This window comes from Aquarana catesbeiana, linkage group LG09 (genome assembly GCF_042186555.1).
Source record: "Aquarana catesbeiana isolate 2022-GZ linkage group LG09, ASM4218655v1, whole genome shotgun sequence".
NCBI lineage: Eukaryota > Metazoa > Chordata > Amphibia > Anura > Ranidae > Aquarana > Aquarana catesbeiana.
In genome coordinates, this window is record NC_133332.1 from 234,114,993 (window position 1) to 234,139,014 (window position 24,022).

General features: G+C 42.8%; 1 protein-coding gene across 1 annotated transcript in view; it reads right to left on the reverse strand.

The window, feature by feature from the left end:
* Nucleotides 1-24,022, reverse strand: part of FBXW5 (F-box and WD repeat domain containing 5) — an 81,745-nt gene that overhangs the window by 25,153 nt on the left and 32,570 nt on the right. The window contains 2 exon segments of the mRNA XM_073599959.1: nt 7,768-7,876; nt 7,879-7,914. Coding sequence (XP_073456060.1) covers nt 7,768-7,876; nt 7,879-7,914 — 145 coding nt within the window.

The following is a 24,022-nucleotide window of genomic DNA, read 5'->3' on the forward strand; positions in this document are numbered from 1 at the left end:
CTCAATCTGGTTCTCTCTGCCCTGCAGAACCCACTCTGAGCCCATCAGGGAACTCCCTTTTTGGTGGTAATCACATCTGTCAAGACTTGTCTAGCAACTTTCTCTAGTAAGGAGCCATTCCTCATTCTTCACAAAGACAATTTCAATTTGGGCCCAAGTCCCTCCTTTCTTGTCAATCGTCCATCACTGCTCTAAAGCACTTTAGGCCCCTTTCAGACAGAGCGGATCTATCCAAGTGGATTTGCCTGCTCAGCGGGGATCTGTCCACTGTTCCCCGCTGAGCAGACGGATGACAGGTTCGTGTCCGCTCCACTATGTAATGCAGAGCAGACACGGACACAGCCTGCTGTCCTCTATAGGGTGGTCGGATGGAAACAGACTGCATGTCCGTTTCCAACCGATTGTCATCACATCCACCGGACAGATGGCGAACGATTCCCATCCATCAGTTTTTAGCGGATTTTATCGGATCGGATGCCGGCAGGTATCGATGGACACGTCCGCTGACATCTGTCGCCCCATACAGAATAATGGGTGGTCGGATCAGGCGGACTCGATGAGTCCACTGGTGAAAAAGGGGCCTAAAGCAGATTGCTTTTGACTGCCTAAACGTGGTCAGAGCCATCAGAGAGACTAAAACCTGAAACATGTTAGCTGTACCCCGTGTTCTGCGCATGTCTATGCACTGTTTTTATGGCCTTTTGTCAGTTGCATTTTGTGAGTACCCACTTTTATATAAAAATTTCTTATTATTAAATTATCTTTGGTAATGCACTGGGTGTGCGCGCCTTCCATTTCTGTTTTTCTTGTAGTTCCTTTCGGATTACCTCACCTGAGGAAGGCAGCATCCACCCAGTGTTGGATACCATATATATATATATATATATATATATATATATATATATATATATATATATATATATATATATATATATATATATATATATATATATATATATATATATATATATATATATATATATATATATATATCTTTCACACCACCATTTTATTTGACATCTGTTACTCCACACCTTGGAAGACCTATTAGCGCTGGAAGTGACTGTGTTTTTGTATCCCTATCTGTCATACCCTCAAGACCTTGCAAGGAACACCCTGCTTTAAAATCCAACTACACTGGGTAGATAAGACAACATATCTCAAGAGCTTACACTTTAAAAGGACAAAGCGCCTTCTGCATTAATACATGGTTACTGCACAATTTTAGATTTCTGGCCATTCTAACATCAAGCAACTGTTGCCCAGGTAAGGCCGCCAGCAAAACTGAGGATTCACAGGGTGGGTAGGGTCATAGGGGGACACCCAGGGGTCATGTCCTCTAAAGCTTTACCAGTGTCCAATTACATAAAGGTACAAGCCTATAACCCAGGGTGTATTATTATTAGCCCTGTGTTCTGTACTATGTTCCAAAATATAGAATTTACAGGGAAGTCAATATTCCTTTTTTTCAGAAAACAGATGAGTAACTCTAAAACAAATATGTTTTGTTACTTGGAAGTATGTAATGTAGCCTGGTCTGTCTAAAAAATTCCGATATTTCACTTTTGTAACTCTGCTGTTCAGCTTACTTTACTTTTAAGCTACAAATTTAGGCTAAAAGATTATAGATTGCGTTCCCTCCTGCTTGCTTCGTTTAGCTGATGGGAGTGAAGAAAAATAGGCAGTACATCTGGGTATAGAGGGGCATGTGACTTGCTCTCCTTTTGACATGACAGCACTGGTACTGGGCAGCCCAGTGCCTTTACGCAGGGATGGGGACAGTCCTCAGCCTTTTGTAAGCTCCAAGTCATCACTAAAACACGAGGACATAACCTCAAAACTAGCAGAAGGAAAGTTCAAAACCAATCTGAGATAAACATAGTAACAGCTTCAACATTTCTGGGAAGGCTGTCCACAAGGTTTAGGAGTGTGTCTATGGGAATGTTTGACCATTCTTCCAGAAGTGCATTTGTGAGGTCAGGCACTGATGTGGAGGAAACAGCCTGGCTTGCAGTCTCCGCTTTAATTTATCCTAAAGGTGTTCTATCGGGTTGAGGTCAGGACTCTGTGCAGGCCAGCCAAGTTTCTCCACCCCAAACTCGCTCATCCAGGTCTTTATGGACCTTGCTTTGTGCACTGGTCTAGATTATTTGGTGGGGGGGGGGGGGGGGGGGGGGGATTATGATGTAGAGGTGTTTTTCAGGGGTTGGGCTTGGCCCCTTAGTTCTAGTACCAAGACATTTAGGACAATTTCATGCTCCCAACTTTGTGGGAACAGTTTGGGGATGGCCCCTTCCTGTTCCAACATGACTGCACACCAGTGCACAAACAAGGTCCATGAAGACATGGATGAGCGAGTTTGGGGTGCTTGACTGGCTTGCAGAGTCCTGAACTCAACCCGATAGAGCACCTTTCAGATGAATTAGGGCGGAGACTGCGAGCCAGGCCTTCTCGTCCACATCAGTGCCTGATCTCACAAATGCGCTTCTAGAAGAATGGTCAAACATTCCCATAGACACATTCCTGAACCTTGTGGACAGCCTTCCCAGAAGAGTTGAAGCTCTTATAGCTGCAAAGGGTGGGCCAACTCAATATTGAACCCTACGAAATAAGACTTGGATGCCATTAAAGGTCGTGTGTGTGTGTGTGTGTGTGTGTGTGTGTGTGTGTGTGTGTGTGTGTGTGTGTGTGTGTGTGTGTGTGTGTGTGTGTGTGTGTGTGTGTATATATATATATATATATATATATATATATATATATATATATATATATACACACCCAGAGGAAAGGTAGCAGTTACAAAAACTTCCTGGGACAAGCAGGCTTTCAGGCACAGATATCAGAACAAGTGAAGTAGTGATAAATAGTGAAGTGTTTAATGGTGATAATTTACAAGTCTATAGAGGTTCTGTACAGCGTTCAGAACAAAATAGCCAAACAAAAACCTAGCCGTGTCTCGGCTCTACCTATACACTATGCAGGCCCTAACTACCAGGCTGAGCTTGTCAGATTCAACATAGACTTCTTAACAGCTTTTTACCAACCTTTTTGCTCTCACAGACCAGCATTGTCTGTGTTTCCCAGCAGAGAGCAAAGGCTGTCTGCTCAGGTGAGCTTAAATTAGCCTGGGGAAGAGGACCAAGACCCGAACTGGATCATGGATCAGAGATTCCTGAATGTGTACGAGAGGAGCCTGGGAGACGTATAAACCCCGAACAGGACTTTACATGGCTCTCTCTAGGACGCTCTGCTACAATATTATATATATATATATATATATATATATATATATATATATATATATATATATATATATATATATATATATATATATATACACATACATACACATACACACATACATATATACATACACACACACACACACACACATATACATATATAGAGACATATACACATTATATATACAGTTGTGCTCACTCATAAGTTTACATATCCTGGCAGAATTTATGATTTCTTGGCCATTTTTCAGAGAATATGAATGCTAACACAAAAAACTTCTTTCACTCATGGTTAGTGTTTGGCTGAAGCCATTTATATCAATCAACTGTGTTTACTCTTTAAATCATAATGGCAAACAGAAAACTACTCAAATGACCCTGATCAAAAGTTTACATACCCCAGTTCTTAATACCCTGTATTGCCCCCTTTAACATCAATGACAGCTTGAAGTCTTTTGTGGTATTTGTGGATGAGACTCTTTATCTTCTCAGATGGTAAAGCTGCCCATTCCTCTCGGCAAAAAGCCTCCAGTTCCCGTAAATTCTTGGGCTGTCTTGCATGAATTGCATGTTTGAGATCTCCCCAGAGTGGCTCAATGATATTGAGGTCAGGAGACTGAGATGGCCACTCCAGAACCTTCACTTTATTGTGCTGTAGCCAATGACAGGTCGACCTGGCCTGGTGTTTTGGATCATTGTCGTAATGTTGGAATGTCCAAGTACGTCCCATGCGCAGCTTCTTGGCTGATGAATGCAAATGTTCCTCCAGTATTTATTGATAACATGCTGCATTCATCTTGCCAACAATTTTGACCAAATTTTCTGTGCCTTTGTAGCTCACACATCCCCAAAACATCAGCGATCCACCTCCGTACCTTCATCATAGGCCTTGTTGACTCCTCTCCAAATGTAGCGTTTATGGTTGTTGCCAAAAAGCTCATCACTCCTAATGACTGTGCAGATGGTTTGAGGCTTGTCTCTGTGCTGTTTGGCGTTGAGTAAGTGGGATACTCTGTGGCATTTGCGTAGTAATGGCTTTCTTCTGGCGACTCGACCATGAAGCCCATCTTTCTTCAAGTGGCCTCCTTATTGTGCATTTTGAAAGAGCCACAACACATGTTTTTCAGAGAGTCCTGTATTTCATCTGAAGTTATTTGTGGGGTTTTTCTTTGCATCCCAACAATTTTCCTGCAAGTTATGGCTGAAATTTTAGTTGGTCTACAGTACCTGACCGTGGTTTGGTTTCAACAGAACCCCTCATTTTCCACTTCTTGATTAGAGTTTGAACACTGCTGATTGGCATTCCCAATTCCTTGGATATGTTTTTATATCCCTTTCTGTTTTATACAGTTCAACTACCTTTTCCCACAGATCTTTTGACATTCTTTTGCTTTCCCCATGACTCCGAATCAGAAACGTCAGTGCAGCACTGATGAACGATGCAAGGGTCTGTCAGGAGTCCAGAAACGCATTGACCTTTTATACACACACACTAATTACAAGCAAACAAATCACAGGTGAGGATGGTTACCTTTAATAGCCATTCAAATCCCTTTGTGGCAACTTGTGTGCATATTATCAGGCCAAAATCACCAGGGTGTGTAAACTTTTGGTCAGGGTCATTTAAGTAGTTTCTGTCACATTAGGATTTAAAAAAAGAGTAAACACAGTTAATTGATAATGGCTTCAGCCAAACACTAACCATGAGTGAAAAGAAATGTTTTTGTGTTAGCATTCATATTCTCTGAAAAATGGCCAAGAAATCATAAATTCTGCCAGGGTATGTAAACTTAGATTATATATTATATATATATATATCTCTATCTATAGATAGAGATATATAGATATATACACACATACATACACAGTGGGGAAAATTATTATTTGATCCCCTGCAGATTTTGTAAGTTTGCTCACTTGCAAAGAAATGAAGGGTCTATACTTTTTATCATAGGTGTATTTTAAAAGAGAGACACAGAATATCAACCAAAAAAACACATGATATAAACTGAGCTGCAGTTTAATTATAATGATTTTCGTGTGTGTGTGTGTGTGTATACATATACATATATATAAATCGGATTGCGAGTAACGCAGTTAAGGAGCATTTCGAAATACGAGCACTGTATTTTGGAAAATCCTAACTCGGTTTTGCGAGTGTTGTCTCGCAAAAGAAGCAGGATTCAGGCCAAAGCGGTGTGCAGTACCGTGTTTGGCCTGAGGTGGGAGGGCGCCGGAGTCGAACGGCGCCGAGTGGAGCCGTTTGGAAATGCTCAGAAAGACTTGGGAAATACTACGTTCCCGAGCCTTTCCGAGGTTTGCCGAGGTCTGTCGAGCTGTCCTCGGGCCTTTCCGGCCTGTTTCAGAGGCTCTCCGGCACCCCCCCGCCTCTGGCCGCATGCGGTATTGCATGCCATTGAAGTCAATGCAAAACAAATTATTTTTGTTGACTTCAATGGGGAAACTCGCTTTGATATGCGAGTACTTTGGATTACGAGCATTCTCCTGGAACGTATTATGCTCGTAATCTGATGTTCCACTGTGTATATAATATATAGATAGATAGATAGATAGATAGATAGATAGATAGATAGATAGATGAGATAGAGTTACATAGTAGGTGAGGTTGAAAAAAGACACAAGTCCATCAAGTCCAACCTATGTGTGTGATTATATGTCAGTATTACATTGTATATCCCTGTTTGTTGCGGTCGCTCAGTACTTATCTAATAGTTTCTTGAAACTATCAATGCCCCCCGCTAAGGCCACCGCCTATGGAAGGGAATTGCACATCCTTGCCGCTCTAAAGAACCCTCTATGTAGTTTAAGGTTAAACCTTCTTTCTTCTAATTTAATGAGTGGCCACGAGTCTTGTTAAACTCCCTTCTGCGAAAAAGTTTTATCCCTATTGTGGGGGTCACCAGTATAGTATTTGTATATTGAAATCATATCCCCTCTCAAGCGTCTCTTCTCAGAGAGAATAAGTTCAGTGCTCGCAACCTTTCTTCATAATGAATATCCTCCAGACCGTTTAGTAGCTTTGTTGCCCTTCTCTGTACTTGCTCCATTTCCAGTACATCCTTCCTGAGGGACTGGTGCCCAGAACTGGACAGCATACTCTAGGTGCGGCCGGAGCAGTCTTGTAGAGCGGGCGAATTATCGTTTTATCTCTGAGTTGATCCCCTTTTTAATGCATGCCAATATTCTGTTTGCTTTGTTAGCAGCAGCTTGGCATTGCATGCCATTGCTGAGCCTATCATCTACTAAGGGCCCATTCACCATCCTTCATGTTGCCCATTCCTTTTTATTCATTGTGATCATGTTTTTATTGTTTAAAGGTTTTTTAGAATTAATAATACCCCCTATTTATCTGCACTATGTGGAGGCATATTTTTTCTTTCTCCATACCTTCCGAATGAGGTTAAGTGCCTACTACAGCTCCACAAGTGAGTTGCTTCCTGATCTATACCTCGGTTTGTCTACTGTGAGGACCTGCCTGGCGGCCCCTGGAGATCCATGCAGATTCCAACCTAGAGGATTCGAGTGACAAGACGTCTCTTTTCATGCCCTGGGTGGCACACTGCTCATGAGATTCCCTGTCGCTGACATGGGAATCCACAGGATCTGGTAAGAGTTTTTTACACACCATCTTTTGCATGATTGTTCTATCTTGTTGAAATGTCGAGTTTTGGCGAAGTTTAACTTCTGACAACTATTGGAATACCATCACCCTTTGGAGCATATTCACCTTCCTGTGTAGCGGGACATTATATTCCTTACACTTATATTTACCCATTGACTTATGTTTATCACTTGCCATTTGGCTGTCGTTTCAGTAATGTTTTTTCAAGCACCAATTCCAGTATTGTTTTGGCCTTGATCTTATACACGTTTATTATGCGCTACATTTTTTATCCTATATATTCATTGTTTTTGTCAGACTGTATGTAGCTGCTCTTCCTGTTTTCATTTGTTAGCGCAGTGTTTCCATATATTCATCCTAGATTCCCCCAGAGGTTCTCCCCCAGTGTATAGATTGCATTCATATTTTTGCCACCCAAATGCATTATTTTACTTTTTTCTATATTGAACCTCATTTGCCATGTAGTTGCCCACCCCATTAATTGTGTTCAGATCTTTTTGCAAGGTTTCACATCCTGCGGAGAAGTTATTGCCCTGCTTAGCTTAGTATCGTCCGCAAATACAGAGACTGAACCATTTACCCCATCCTCCAGGTCGTATAATTTTATATATATATATATATATATATATATATATATATATATATATATATTATATATATATATATATATATAATATATATATATATATATGGGGCAGGCTCGATGGACTGCTTGGTCTTTTCCTGCAATCACCCTATATTTCTATTTGAACATACTCTTATTTACTTAACTCTTCTACTGGATCACTAGCAGGGACATCAGCTGTGTGTTGCAAAGCATTACCATTTTCTTCTAAGGATTTTGGCTCAGGAGGAAAATATAAAGGTGCGTAGAGAAAGTACCTGTGGTCAGGAGACAGAGCCATGCCAATGATATGTCCATGAATGTTGATTACGTGGTTAAGAGGGTCAAAGAATTCATTAGGGCCACGAATCTCGCCCAGCACAGGCCTTCTGTGGTCATCTGATGAGGAAGGAGCTGCATAAACCCTAGAGAAACACAGACACAATATTAGATTCACTGAAGAGCTCTGTAGGAGCAATTCAGAACAAGGCAACAACTTCAAATGGATCTGCACTTTACCCATACTTGGGAATTTACATTTTGCAATTCTATTTCAGCTCTAAAAACAAGTACTGTATTTCTCATTTCTTAAGGATTGTGGGTAAATCAGCCCTTATACTCTTAGCCCAGGTGTACATCCAGAACCACTGATTTACAACACAGATACATCTTAAAGCGGTGTTAAACCCAAAATGTAGTTAATTCCAGCTTACCAATCATTAGATGTGGTGGCTGCATTCCTTTTTTTTTTTTTGTTCTCCCCTGGTGATCTGGCCAGTAACACACCTTCTGTATTGTATAGTCACCACTCTGGATGAATGAGCACAGGGGGCAGATTTGGAAAACAGCATTGTCAGTCTGGGGAGGGCAGTTTTAGAAATACTAGCAGATTTAAATACACTACCAAATATTTAATCCTAAATGCACTAATTGCCCAAATAACCCCTCAAGGCACATAGGATAAATATGGGGCGCTATAATATATTGTGTGACCAAAAATCTGTGTTAACACAATAGTGGTGAAACCCTCTTATTGTGTTTATATAACTCGTGGACACACAAGTAATGCTACCAATCTCTGAATAGCATATAAAATAAATAAATATATGTGACATACAGGTGGAACACTAAGTGCAATCACTGCACTCCATGCTGTGACTTATCAAAACTTCACACAACAGTCCATATATTTCAAATAAATCGTCCAAAAGGAACTGCTTGTGACAACATCTAGTGTAATATCAGGTGCATATACTCAGGTGTCTTCGTGTGTCTTCCACCTCACCCCTGTGTTCAGTGAATCACACCCTCCAGAAATGAACTCACCGATTAACAATGCCAGCACTTTCATGCAAGGCAATACACGCTTTATGGGTGTGTGGACAAGGGATTATAGCGGTGCTAGGGGTCAGGAAGATTAGAGAAGAACAGATAAAACAAAAAATACTAAAATTACAACTTTTATTAATAGTCTATCATAAATACAATGTACATTATAAACAATTCATACAATAATTATACAAATTTTTGTGGATACATGTACTGTAAGTGACCCCTAAGAATGGTCAAGTGGGCCAGATGGCAAGTGGCCGGTTGAAGGAGGGGGGGCTCATTTTCCTACATGTTTCGCCAAAACATTGGCTTCTTCAGGGAACAGGAGCTCTAGGGGGGATATATATAAAAAATTCTGGGGCGTCAGTGCCCAAGACGGGAGGGAAGAGAGGGAGAGGGGGAACACAGCCACCCAAGGGGATCCCCACAGGGGGAGCAGGCAGACCGCGCCGTAAAATTATGCCTGCAGGGGGCATACAGTAGACATGTATATCTAAAAGCTGTAGAGAGGCAAGGTCAGAAGTGCCTGTGATCTATGTATGCACACAGCAAGGAAAGGACATCAAGGTGAACCATATCTGCAGACCACTTAATCAGCAGGTGATGGTAGCTGCTGATAAGAAAAGATTCTCATAGCGGTACATTCACAGGTATATAGTACCGGTGCTGGGATGAAAAAGGGATAAAAATAACAGTGGATCCTAATTCATCATGAAGCACACCGTGTTGCTTGAGAAAATCAGTGTAACCACCAGAGTAAGAGCCGGGTCCAAAGTAAGTTCCTGTAGCTGTGTGCAGAGCGAATGCAGGCACGTCCCTCGTCCTTGTCCTTCACCCCTTATATTTGCTCTTAATTGACGCCCATTCGGCTGCGCATGCGCATGCGCACACCTCGCGTCCCCGTTCTGCTGATTCTACACAAGATATCACATCAGACCAACTGACAGGCGGGATCGAGCACATACATTAATAAAACATTATACATAAATCACATTATTATTATACAGTATTTATATAGCGCCAACAGTTTACGTAGCGCTTTACAACTTGAGGGTAATCAGTACAAATACAATACAATTTGATACAGTAGGAATCAGAGGGCCCTGCTCCTTAGAGCTTACAATCTAAGAACCTATACCCATTGTTTATATTGGGCATGTGCTCTGAGCTCTGATCCTCAAGAGTCGCTTAGTTCTTCCTACATAGGAGGCCACACGGGCACCCACATTAAATAAAGCACATGTATAGAATTACATGTGCTGAATTCCTTGATTTCAAAGGATTCTCCCTCCCTATTGGTACACTAGTACTCCTCTATGATTCACATCTTGTTGTCCGGCAACAAATGCACCTCCTGCAACAGTAAAAACCTTTAAAATCAAAACCGAACACCTCTTATATGTAGGAGAACTAAGCGACTCTGAGGATCAGATCTCAGAGCACATGGCAATATAAAAAATGGGTATAGGTTCCACAGTGTCTCCCTGCATTTTAAAGAAAAACATCAAAATCCCTCCCTATTACAGTTTTGTGGGATAGATGTAGTCCCACCCCTCTTGGAGGGGGTCCAATAGAGTTAGGGACCTATCCCGAAGGGAAACCAGATGGATCTATCTTTTGAAGAGCCTGGCCCCCAAGGGGTTAAATATAGAACTAGATCTGAATTGTTTTATCAACGATTTTTAATATGATGCTATCTCAGTTTTAGGATTGTGTCCTTTTTGGTGTCCTTTTTAGGGTTCCAGCATAGTAGGTACTTTTCTATGTATACGGGTTTTATAGATATGGAGGTACTAATAAATATTATAATTATATAATATGATACCCCCACCTGGGTGAGAGTGAGGGGAGTTGGTGAATCTATAGTTTCATCAGTCCCCGCCCTGTTCACTCCATCTATATGGCAATCTAGAAGGGGTATGTTGCACTGTTGTAATTAAAATGTGCTCTAAAGAGATGGGGAGTGAGGTAATCATTACTAAGATAGACCCCCCCCCCATATACTGTACAGTGAAGCATCCCGTGGGGACATATTTGGAGCGTGGTAATTTATTTGTGAGATGTTCCTTATGAAGCATGTATGGAGTGTCAGCATAATGTCATTAACATACTTATATGAGGATACCACCATATGTTCAGATTTTTATATTAGATTAATTTTTAACATAGATTATACATTTTACAATTTTTAACTTTAAAAAAAAAAAAAAAAATTTAACTTTAAATTTACACCCGCAGGGAGTGATATATTAAAATAAGAGAGGTTCTCACCATGATACATTTATGTAAGCTAGGCATTCTGCAATATGGATACTGGTTACTAGTGGAAACTTGCTGTTTGAACATCAGCTAGCATGTAATAAGGCTGGAAGTGATGATGCGTGCAGTTACCACTATTGACCAGTGGGCGAATCTGTATAGGATGCTTTATCCAGCTCACCATAACGGATTCAATTTTTAATACAGCAATTGGAAGTTCAGATCTAGTTCTATATTTAACCCCTTGGGGGCCAGGCTCTTCAAAAGATAGATCCATCTGGTTTCCCTTCGGGATAGGTCCCTAACTCTATTGGACCCCCTCCAAGAGGGGTGGACTACATCTATCCCACAAAACTGTAATAGGGAGGGATCCTTTTGATGTTTTTCTTTAAAATGCAGGGAGACACTGTGGAACCTATACCCATTTTTTATATTGGCCATGTGCTCTGAGATCCTGATCCTCAAGAGTCGCTTAGTTCTCCCTACATATAAGAGGTGTTCGGTTTTGATTTTAAAGGTTTTTACTGTTGCAGGAGGTGCATTTGTTGCCGGACAACAAGAGTGAATCATAGAGGAGTTACTAGTGTAACCAATAGGGAGGGAGAATCCTTTGAAATCAAGGAATTCAGCACATGTAATTCTACACATGTCGTTTATTTAATGTGGTGCCCGTGTGGCCTCCTATGTAGGAAGAACTAAGCGACTCTTGAGGATCAGGATCTCAGAGCACATGCCCAATATAAAAAATGGGTATAGGTTCTTAGATTGTAAGCTCTAAGGAGCAGGGCCCTCTGATTCCTACTGTATCAAATTGTATTGTATTTGTACTGTTTACCCTCAAGTTGTAAAGCGCTACGTAAACTGTTGGCGCTATATAAATACTGTATAATAATAATGTGATTTATGTATAATGTTTTATTAATGTATGTGCTCGATCCCGCCTGTCAGTTGGTCTGATGTGATATCTTGTGTAGAATCAGCAGAACGGGGACGCGAGGTGTGCGCATGCGCAATGCGCGGCCGAATGGGCGTCAATTAAGAGCAAATATAAGGGGTGAAGGACAGCAGACACAGCCAATCCCATGATTAAGTCTACCTATGACGAAACATGTCGGGGGCGTGGCTGTGAGACGTGACACACAGCGCTGTTAGCCACACAGGAGGCAGGAAGTTTGAGTGCACGGAGGAGCGGAGGATAGCCGAAGGGAGGGGTGAGACTGCAGCCCAGTGAAAGCACACCTCGGGTCCGCCGTGACCAATAGTTGTTTTGTTGTATTATCCACACTTGCTTGAAGATTGATGTGATCTACACACGATTTCTGCTGTTTTATCTTTGGTATAATGTGAGTGCATCAGTTGAAGAATGTGAGTGCATCAGTTGAAGATTGCAGTGGTTTTTTAATAAATGTTGTTTGCTGGTTCACACTATTGGAGCACTTTATTATTTTTTTCATGTGGATCTATTTAACAACTATCCTCCTGGACACCGATTGCTCCATTTACCCCTGAGTGTGGTAAAACAAGCGTGTATTGCCTTGCATGAAAGTGCTGGCATTGTTAATCGGTGAGTGCATTTCTGGAGGGTGTGATTCACTGAACACAGGGGTGAGGTGGAAGACACACGAAGACACCTGAGTATATGCACCTGATATTACACTAGATGTTGTCACAAGCAGTTCCTTTTGGACGGATTTATTTGAAATATATGGACTGTTGTGTGAAGTTTTGATATGTCACAGCATGGAGTGTAGTGATTGCACTTAGTGTTCCACCTGTATGTCACATATATTTATTTATTTTATATGCTATTCAGAGATTGGTAGCATTACTTGTGTGTCACGAGTAACACAAGGGTTTCACCACTATTGTGCTAACACAGATTTTTGGTCACACAATATATTTATAGCGCCCCCTTTTTTATCCTATGTGCCTTGAGGGGTTATTTGGGCAATTAGTGGCATTTAGGATTAAATATTTGGTATGCATATTTTATTTTTTAAGGGGCAGCTTTTCTTATCATTTTAGAATTTATATTTCACGTTTATGTTGAGCTCACCATTTAGCACTGGTCAGCACTAACTTTTTTTAGGTATTTAGAGTCATTGGCGCGGTGGGGGTGTCTTCTGTTTGAAGGGCGCTGTATCATCTAGGATACCCAGTTATTGTCAGATTTAAATACAGTAACAAATTGATGCTGAACTCTAGCTCACACTTTATAATCAGTTACAGCAAACATTTTTTAACCTTTTGGGATAAAGGTTTTACCTAAATAAATGCTGATTATTTTAAGCAGCCTGCCAGTGTTAAATGGTCTGTCTCATCCCTGCAACTGCAAAAGAGCGTTTCTGTTGAACAACAGACCACCAGAAGAAAATGGAAGAAAGCAAGCCTAAAAAGAAAACTAATACAGCCATCACAGCTATGACTTGGTAAGTTGCAACATAAATGTTTTGTTTGGGTTTAAAGTGGTACTAAACCCTTCTATCTTTTTCAGTCAGGAAGGCTTCTACCTTGGCCTCTGTTTGATCTGCAACTGTCATGGTGCTGCACATGTGATCAGTTATGACACCAGCCATTGGATGATTTGACAGTTTGGTTGAGAGCACAAGCAAATGTGACAGCATTCCCACCATGTCGGGAATGTAACGTTTTTTTTTTTAAACCATTAAATCAATGGGTTTAGTTCCTCTTTAATATTGCTTTAGGGCCAATTCACACTATGTGCGGTGACAGATGTTTTAGGGCCACCAATTCAGGAACAAGTCTTACAGACATGATGGTGACCACAAAGGCTTTGGAGGAGAGATCTTCTAGGGGAATATCCCTGATAGGTTCAAAGGGTGGTTTCTGCAGGGCAGAGAGATTCAAGCTAAGATCCTACGGAACACACATGGTGCTGCAAGGGGGACATAATACAAGATACACCTACAAGGGAGAGGCCAGAATGGATGAGGACACCTGCCCTTTGAAAGTGCATAAGACCATGTTCTGGTCAAGACCCATTTGTAGAAAGGCCAGAATGCAGAAGTCATTTCTGGGACGAAGTGTCTGTGTTCATACCAGGCAAAAAAAATATTTGCAGGTATGATAATAGATATTCCTAGAAGAGACTTTTCTTGCTTTTAGCAAGGTAAGAATGGTAGACTCAGAAATCCCTCTACCCTTTCAGACCTGGGCTTCAACTGGCATGCTGTTAAAGCCAGAGACTGAGAAGCAGGATGGAATAGAGGGTCTTGAGATAGCAGAACTGGTCTCTTGGAGGAGTCAAAGGGTCATCTACTAGAAGTCTGAGTAAGTCCATGTACCACGTTCTTCTGGGCCAGTTTAGTACACTTAGGATAGCCATTTTCCTTTTTTTACTTTATTTTCTGGAGCAGACAAGGAAGACTTTGCACTGGAGGGAAGGCATACATTAGCCTGAACTAAGACCACAGGTTTAACTCTGAGGCTAGAGCTAGAGGGTCCCTGGTTCTGGCAACAAAACAAACATAAGTAGTTTTCTTGTTGAATCTGGAGGCTAGAATGACCACATTTGGAATCCCCCCTTTTTGGCATATCAGATTGAAAATATCTGGATGAAGGGCCCATTTCCCTTGATCCAGGCAGTGGCGGCTGAGGAAATCCAGAATCCAGAAGTCCACTCCTGGGATCGCTGGACAGTGAGTTTTTGTCAATTAGATTATCTAGTTTGCTTCCTTCAAGGCAGCCAGACTCCTGGTACCCCCTTGATGATTGTTGTAGGCCACAGCGTGGCATGGTTTGACTGCACGCTGATTGGGCGTTCCTTCAGAAGGGGGGTCCAGTGCTGCAGGGTCAACCAGATTGCTCCGAGTTCCAAGATTGTCCACCAGTGACCATATTCTTTGGACTGTTAAGGACAAGAACACTCCCCAGCCTGAGAGACTTGTCTCTTTTGCGATAAAGTATGAGTTAAATTCCTTGCTTGGCAAGGGTAAATCGAGAGAAGGAGCATGGTTTTTCTAGGTTGTAAAGATGTTGAGTTGGAGAGGTCTTGAATGGAAATTGGCGGATGGCACTGCCTCGAAGGAACCTCTCCTGGAGAGTCTTATTGTGGGATGTCTATTAGATCTCAATTCTCAAGCACGTATTCTCAGAGAAAGAACTTTCTTTTCTGGGAGAAAAGCTATTGCTTGGGATGAGTCCAGGACCACACCCAAGTATTCCAGGTAAAGGGAAGGTTGGAGGGCAGATTTGTTGAAATTGATCACTCAGCCAAAGGCCTAGAGTAGAGGTAGGCAACCTTAGAGAGATAGAGATCTACTTGAACAACAATGATGACGTCAAAGATCACCAGGCACAGTATCCTGTTGTTAGGGCCGGTTCACACCAGAACGTGATGCCAGAAAGGCATGTTCCATGTATGTTTCCTGCATAGTGTGCAAAACGCACTGCCTTTGTGATCTACTGCGGGTGATGATACATTGTTAACCCCAAAATAGAGCCCAAAACAGTCGACACAAAAAAAAAATATTACAAGAAGAGTGCAGTGTTTAGGAGTGCGTTACGCTCAGAATGCAGGGATCAGGAGTGAGTTACGCTCAGAATGCAGGGATCAGGAGTGCGTTACGCTCAGAATGCAGGGATCAGGAGTGCGTTACGCTCAGAATGCAGGGATCAGGAGTGCGTTACGCTCAGAATGCAGGGATCAGGAGTGCGTTACGCTCAGAATGCAGGGATCAGGAGTGCGTTACGCTCAGAATGCAGGGATCAGGAGTGCGTTACGCTCAGAATGCAGGGATCAGGAGTGCGTTACGCTCAGAATGCAGGGATCAGGAGTGCGTTACGCTCAGAATGCAGGGATCAGGAGTGCGTTACGCTCAGAATGCAGGGATCAGGAGTGCGTTACGCTCAGAATGCAGGGCTCAGGAGTGCGTTACGCTCAGAATGCAGGGCTCAGGAGTGCGTTACGCTCAGAATGCAGGGCTCAGGAGTGCGTTACGCTCAGAATGCAGGGCTCAGGAGTGCGTTACGCTCAAAATGCAGGGCTCAGGAGTGCGTTACGCTCAGAATGAATGCAGGGATCAGGAGTGCGTTACGCTCAGAATGAAAGAATCAGGGATCAGGAGTGCGTTACGCTCAGAAAGCAGGGATCAGGAGTCCCTTACGCACAGAATGCTGGGATCAGGAGTGCGTTACGCACAGAATGCTGGGATCAGGAGTGCGTTACGCACAGAATGCTGGGATCAGGAGTGCGTTACGCACAGAATGCTGGGATCAGGAGTGCGTTACGCACAGAATGCTGGGATCAGGAGTGCGTTACGCACAGAATGCTGGGATCAGGAGTGCGTTACGCACAGAATGCTGGGATCAGGAGTGCGTTACGCACAGAATGCTGGGATCAGGAGTGCGTTACGCACAGAATGCTGGGATCAGGAGTGCGTTACGCACAGAATGCTGGGATCAGGAGTGCCTTACGCACAGAATGCTGGGATCAGGAGTGCCTTACGCACAGAATGCTGGGATCAGGAGTGCCTTACGCACAGAATGCTGGGATCAGGAGTGCCTTACGCACAGAATGCTGGGATCAGGAGTGCCTTACGCACAGAATGCTGGGATCAGGAGTGCCTTACGCACAGAATGCTGGGATCAGGAGTGCCTTACGCACAGAATGCTGGGATCAGGAGTGCCTTACGCACAGAATGCTGGGATCAGGAGTGCCTTACGCACAGAATGCTGGGATCAGGAGTGCGCTACGCACAGAATGCTGGGATCAGGAGTGCGCTACGCACAGAATGCTGGGATCAGGAGTGCGCTACGCACAGAATGCTGGGATCAGGAGTGCGCTACGCACAGAATGCTGGGATCAGGAGTGCGCTACGCACAGAATGCTGGGATCAGGAGTGCGCTACGCACAGAATGCTGGTATCAGGAGTGCGCTACGCACAGAATGCTGGGATCAGGAGTGCGCTACGCACAGAATGCTGGGATCAGGAGTGCGTTACGCACAGAATGCTGGGATCAGGAGTGCGTTACGCTCAGAATGCTGGGATCAGGAGTGCGTTACGCTCAGAATGCAGGGATGGGGGGGGGGGTGATGTGAAGTGTGGTAGAGGACACTGCTATGGGGGTAGCCCTGTCCCCATAACAGTGTCCACTGCCCCCTTCACATCACCCCCACCTCCACACACACACACACAGACACACTAGTATCCTCTCTCCCCCTTCCCTTCCCATAGCATCCTACCTGTGCACCTCAGGAGATTGAGAAGCAGCACAGTTCTGTAGAGGGGGTGGGAGCAGGAGCTGGCAGAGCGACTTTTAAATATTAACAAGCTGGTGATTGGTTGCTTAGGACCTAGCAAACATTGACCTGCGGGTTAACTTGAAAAGTTAACTTGGCTAGCTCCTCCCCCGCCCTCCATCCTGGGCTGTGCTGCCTCTCACTCTCCGCTGTTCACAGCGCCGGAGGCTGGAGGGGAGGGAGAGAGAAGAACCGAAGGCGCAGTGGAGGAGGCTGGGGGAGGAAAGAAAAGGACCGGCACTAGCAGTTGCTGGGTCAGCGGCGCAGACCCCTTCCTGGGCTACCCTGTCACCTACCTGCGGTTGACAGGTGGCCTGCGATCGATGGGTTACCGACCCCGGGCCTAGAGCATCTGAATTGTCCTATGGACATTTTCTGATAGCTGGAATAGAGGAGCATTTCAGAAGAAGGTTGTCTAGATCAGTGTTTCTCAACCTTTGTTCAGTCAAGGCACCCTTTAAAATTATTGACAATCCTAAGGCACCCCATTCTAAAATGTAAAAAACTAAAACTAAATAGTTTTACATAATGCAGTGGCGCCTACAAATGTATGACAGTCAACAGCAGAGGGGATTCTTACAAAGCAATATACCTTTGCACCCGTCACTGACTAGTATTGCAGTGTTTCTATCCTCCCTCAATATCTCTCTCTATCGTTCAGCTATCATGACCCCAGTGCTGATCAAGTGGGCTGGGGAAGCAGCAAACAAGGACACCCTCAGGCGCCTGACGTCATCCTTATCAAATCAATGAAAGGATTGGTTATGAGGATGCCAGCAGCTGGCCTGCACATTGCTCAAGATGGTGATGCTGCACAATGAAAACCTGAGCCTTTGTGTACCAATAAAAAGGCAGGCTTGATCCACCTTAATCCAGGCTTGTTGACAATTTTTGGACAATTTGGGGCAATTTTTAGGCATTCTGTCAAGGCACCCCTGAATAACCGAAAAGGCACGCTGGTTGAAAAAGACTGGTCTACATAGCCTGTGACTTAGATGTCCGAGTTCTGAGAAGGCCAAGCAGTGGTGCCAAGACCTTTGCGACACACTCTGGGAGCAGAGGTTAGACTGAAGGGCAGTGCAATAAACTGGAAGGGATTGTCTGCCACTGCAAAGCTTAGAAAAGGTGAGGTGGGTAAATGGGAACAATCAGATAGGCATCTTGGATATCCACAGATGCCATGTATTCCCTTGTGCCTTTGGGAATTTGAAGGAATTCGTTGAGGGACTTTAAGTCCAGAATAGGAAGAATACCACGAATGGGCTTTAGTACAGTAAACGGGTTTGAGTAGAATTTTTTGAACCTATCTTGTAGCTTTACTGGCACGACTCCCTGGACAAAAAATGGTTCAGGGCATTCTGAACATCTAACTGTCCTTGGGCAGTTTTTGGTTTATTTTAAGGAAGTAACCAGTGAGGAGGTATAGTGTTTGAACTCTATTTTGTAGCCCTTTGAAACCAACTGAACCACAGATCTTGGACCCAGAGAGAGGCAAACTGTAAAAGATGTCCCCCCTCTTAGGAACGAGGGCGACCCTTCATTGTGAAGAGGGCTTTGCAAAAGGCTTTGTGGCCTTGTGTGGGCCAAGGCTTGCACTGAAAGGTTTAGGTTAGCTTTTGAAGTTGAAGCCTGGTTAGGGTAGATAGGTGCTTTGCATTTACAAGAGCTAGGGGCTCCTGAGGAGGTCTTTGGGATCTTCTGATGTGGAAGTAAAAAGCCCACCTGTGATCTCTTTGATAAATTGATCAAGTGCCTCACCAAAACAGATGTCTTCCTTGGAAAGGCATACATGGGGGAAACTTTTGTAGGCAGCCTCAGCTGTCCATGCTTTCAGCCATACGATTCTGCACATGGGAATGGACATTAGAGCCATTCTGTAAATTTGTCTCATGACATGTATTAGGGCACCCTAATGTGTCTGTGGAATCTGACTCAGGTTGAGAAATGGAGTAGGAGAAGGGGCGTGGTATTTTAGAGCCCTGGACCAAGATGGCTGTATTATGGCCGTAATTTGTTTAAGGAAATATATGACACAGAAGCATACAAGTCTGCTTTAGTTAAATAGGCCACTTGTTGGGTGCCTGAAAGCTGGAATATGATGTTAAGGCCGATGTTAGAGCTGGCTCTTGTTTTGGTGCAAGGGACACACTGTCACTCTGAGGTTAAGTGTTGTGCTTGTGGACTCCCATTCGCCTGGTCACCACGCTACAAGTGAGGGTATTTCCCTGTGGAGTACTCACAGAATAGAATGCAGAGTATACGGTAAGCCTATCCGTAAGGGCTACGCAGCAACCCATGTGTAGACGTCCTGTAACAAATGCTTGCAGGTAAAGGACAGGAGGAAGCACCCAAGTACCTTATAAGGGCTTCAGGCAGAAATGGCAAAAGTGTGCGACTAGTGGTGTGATGTAACAACTGGTTATCCACCTGAAACTAAACTCTGAGTGGTTAACTTTTAACGCCAGCAAGTTGACACTGTGAGATGAATACATTGCAAACATAGCCCAGTTTTTATAGTAATGTTCAGAGATACAGGGGGACCCCATCTTACCAGTCTATGACACTAGACTGTTTATTAAGTCCAGGCTTTGCCCATCACGGTGGGCATACTCCCAAAGGGGTCATCGGGCTCTGTGTTCCATAGCAATGGACCACAATCCTGGACTTGTACAGCACCCTGCAGCCAACTCAACGCATTGCATCAAGTGTCAAGGTGAGTGCTCATACAGGATCCAGTGCCCGAAGAAACATTACAGGCCATCTCCACAGCGTGGGATGCAGGGATGGCTCCCGATCTGGACACACTGATTCTTTGTTGGCAGTAGAAAACTGAGTTTGAATAAAGAATTGGAAGATAAAATAAAAAAAAACTATTAAACTAGTTGAGCTAAGGGTGATTTTCTCCATGAAGGAGAAAAGGTCCATCACCTTCAGACACTAGTACAGAACCGAGGACTCACTAAGTGGGGTGGAATTATATGGAAGACACCAAGGAAGCATACCCTCTAAAGCTTTGTCACCTGAATCATCTGAACATTTTAGCTTAAAACCACCACTCGCCATAGACAATCCTAGTATGGACGTATACATTTGAAAGCCTCAGTCAATGCCGCTCCTCTGGCCATGCCCCCTGACAGGTTTTGTCTCACCCACAGGGAATAAATCATAGGGTTAGAGAGTAAGAACAGAATAAGAGAATTTACACATCATCGGATGTGAAGAGCGAAGAATTGACACAGGTGCATGTGATTGCATTGAGAAATGAGTTGAAAAAAGTGAGAAATAAAGTGAAGCTGTGAAATAGGTGAACAACTGAAGTGGAAGTCAATCCATTTACTTTTCCTGCATGCCAGAAATACTAACTGTCAAATTAGCTGTGCTCTCAACCAAATTGTCAAACCATCCAATGGCTGGTGTCATAACTGATCGCATGTGCAGCACCATGGCAGTTGAAGACTAAACACAGGCCAAGATGGCAGCTTACTTGGCTGAAAACAATAGGAGGGTTTAGAAGTCGAGCATACTAAACAAACTATGTGTTTGACAGATAAAGTCAAATCTAATGATGCGAGTCATGAATGGGGGTTTATAAGCAACTTTCATTCACAATATAAAGAAGTAGAAACCATTTTTAGAAAGTATTGGTCAATCTTAGGTATGGATAAGATTTAAAGGAAAGCAGTACCCAAGGACCCAAGATTCATTTATCGGAAGGGACCATCATTTGGGGATACAATAGTAAAGAAAATCATAGATCCCCCAATTAAACCTCTAAAGTTTTAGAATGGGGCAGGCTTCTATTCCTGCCGTAGATGTTTAACTTGTAGGCAAGTGAATACACATATAAGAGGCATAACTGAGTTTTGCTCAACTGCTAATGATAAAATGTTTAAAATTAAGGCTCTCATCACATGTAATTCGACACGTGGTAAATGCAGTACAGTGCCCATGCGGCCTAATGTATATAGGTCACACAAAACGCACATTAGGAAAAAGAGTGTCTGAACACAATAATAATATTAAGATGGTTTTAAGGACCACAGTGTGTCAATGCACTTTCGTTGTAAACATAATAGAGACCCTTCGGGCTTGAAGTTTTGGGGTATAGAGATAACTAAATCTATGTGGAGAGGAGCGAATAGAGTTCGCGATCTAAGTGCGAAACTAAGTGGATATACTTGACAGATACTTTATATCCTAAGGGGATGAACGTTGAGCTTGATCTTAATTGTTTTATCAGTAATTATTAGTTTTTTAGGAATCAAATTATAACTTCATTTCACTGCTGGCTCTTCTAATGCTGCTGTTTGTTTATACACCGGATAGATTAAAACACCATTACGTGTTCTCATTGGAGATTTTCTTAGATGTATTTCATACTTTGGTATTTATGTGGGATTATTTTTCATGTCCAAGTTTATTTTCATTTTAATAATCTTTTTTGTTCACCTTTTTTTAAATTAATTTATTTTATTTTTATTATTTAGTTTATTTTATTTTTAATTTTTATTTATTGGAAATGTTTTGCATATGAAATGTGCTTTATATGGAGACACCTATGCTATTCTAATCTTATAACGATTTTTTAAAAAATGTGACTAATTTATCGGTATAGACTTGACATACATGTTACAATTGACCGATATTTAGAATGGTGTTATATGCGGGTACAATCCCTTTTTTTGGTGCTTTTAAATAGACAGTGATTAATTAGTCTGTTATGTGATAGTGATTGTAATAGATCATTAGGAAACCGAGCATTTGCTAATTATTTATGTTATGGGATATGTTTATGAAAAATATGGTATATAGGAAATCCGCCCACTCCTATACTCCCAACACTGCGCTCATGGAAATATTACCTCAACAGAGCAGCCACTTAGTGTGAGTGAATATATGAACAAAAATTTGATTCACCATAAACCGGACCCCCCCAACAATAGTGAAAACAAATAGTGGCGCTAAACTCATTAAAATTATTACATCAAGTGAATAATTGCAACATAATCACTATTAGTAATAAAAAAATAAAAAAGTGAGTGATATGACTCTAAAACACAGCGCACCAGATAATAGAAAACAGTGTCCTGATAATGGAAAATTGATCAATTGTGTGAATAAGTGATCTAAAAAGAAATACATAAAGTCCTTTAAAGCGGAGTTACACACAAAAATGGAACTTCCGCTTTTCGGAACCCTCCCCCCCTCCGGTGTCACATTTGGCACCTTTCAGGGGGGAGGGGGGTGCAGATACCTGTCTAAGACAGGTATTTGCACCCACTTCCGGCATAGACTCCCATGGGAGTCTACGCCTCTTCCCGTCCCCATTGCGCTGTCTCCTGGGAACACACAGCTCCCAGGAGAGAGCAGGGACCACTTGGGACGCGCAGCGCGACTCGCGCATGCGCAGTAGGGAACCATTAAGTGAAGCCGCAACGCTTCACTTCCTGATTCCCTCACCTAGGATGGCGGCGGCAGCTGCCAAGAGCCGAGCGGGTTCTCGGCGTCGCCTGCCGACATCGCTTGCCGACATCGCTGGACCCTGGGACAGGTAAGTGGCCATGTATTAAAAGTCAGCAGCTGCAGTATTTGTAGCTGCTGGCTTTTAATATTTTTTTTTTTTTTTGGCGGTGTGGGTGGACCCCCGCTTTAAATGAACAACCAAAAAGTTTAATAAATCCAAAAATGGTGATAAAAAATTGTGATAATGATTATACTATATAAAGTCCGTGACGTGATATAATGAAGACCTTCATTTAAACAAATCTTCCACCACACCTCTGTGTCCGTGATTTCACTCCCCTTAAGAAGACAAACTCACCAGCTGTTATTTCCTTAAACTCTCGTGTTTGGCTAAATGGCTCTAACCCACATAGATGGGGGTAAAATAGTGACCTCCGATGGTCCAACGCTAGCATCCAGAGTTTTCAAAAATGCTCTCTCCACATGTAAAAAAGAAGTGTTCCAATAGTGTAATACCGTAATTAAATTTATTAAAATGTCAAACTCTTCCACCATTGAACTCACATCTCATAAAATCACATCAGGCAGAGAAACAAATCACAGCATATTGTCACATCAAGAAAACTCCAAAAGAAAGAATCCAGCTTGTAGCGGTCACGGCAGACCCAAGGAGTGCACTGGTTGGTGACAATCTCACCCGTTCCTTGGAGCCGATTCCCCCCTTCCTGGTGCGGCGTCCCATGTCACAGCATACTACGTCACGCGTAATCGATTTATCCGAACACGAGAGTGTAAGGCAATAACAGCTGGTGAGTTTGTCTTCTTAAGGGGAGTAAAATCACAGACACAGAGGTGTGGTGGAAGATTTGTTTAACTGAAGATCTTCATTATATCAGGACACTGTTTTCTATTATCTGGTGCACTGTGTTTTAGAGTCATATCACTCACTTTTTTATTATTTATAGTGATCGTGTTGCAATTATTCACTTGATGTAATAATTTTAATGAGTTTAGCGCCGCTATTTGTTTTCACTATTGTTGGGGGGTCAGATTTATGGTGAATCAAATTTTTGTTCATGGGATATGTTTAGGCTTAGGTGCCTCCATAGTTATAATGTTATAATGTACCCAGTGATACGATGGATGTTAAGAGTTAATTCCCCGCCTGCATGCATATATTATAGACAATCCTCCTAAATACAGGACAGACTTGGTTG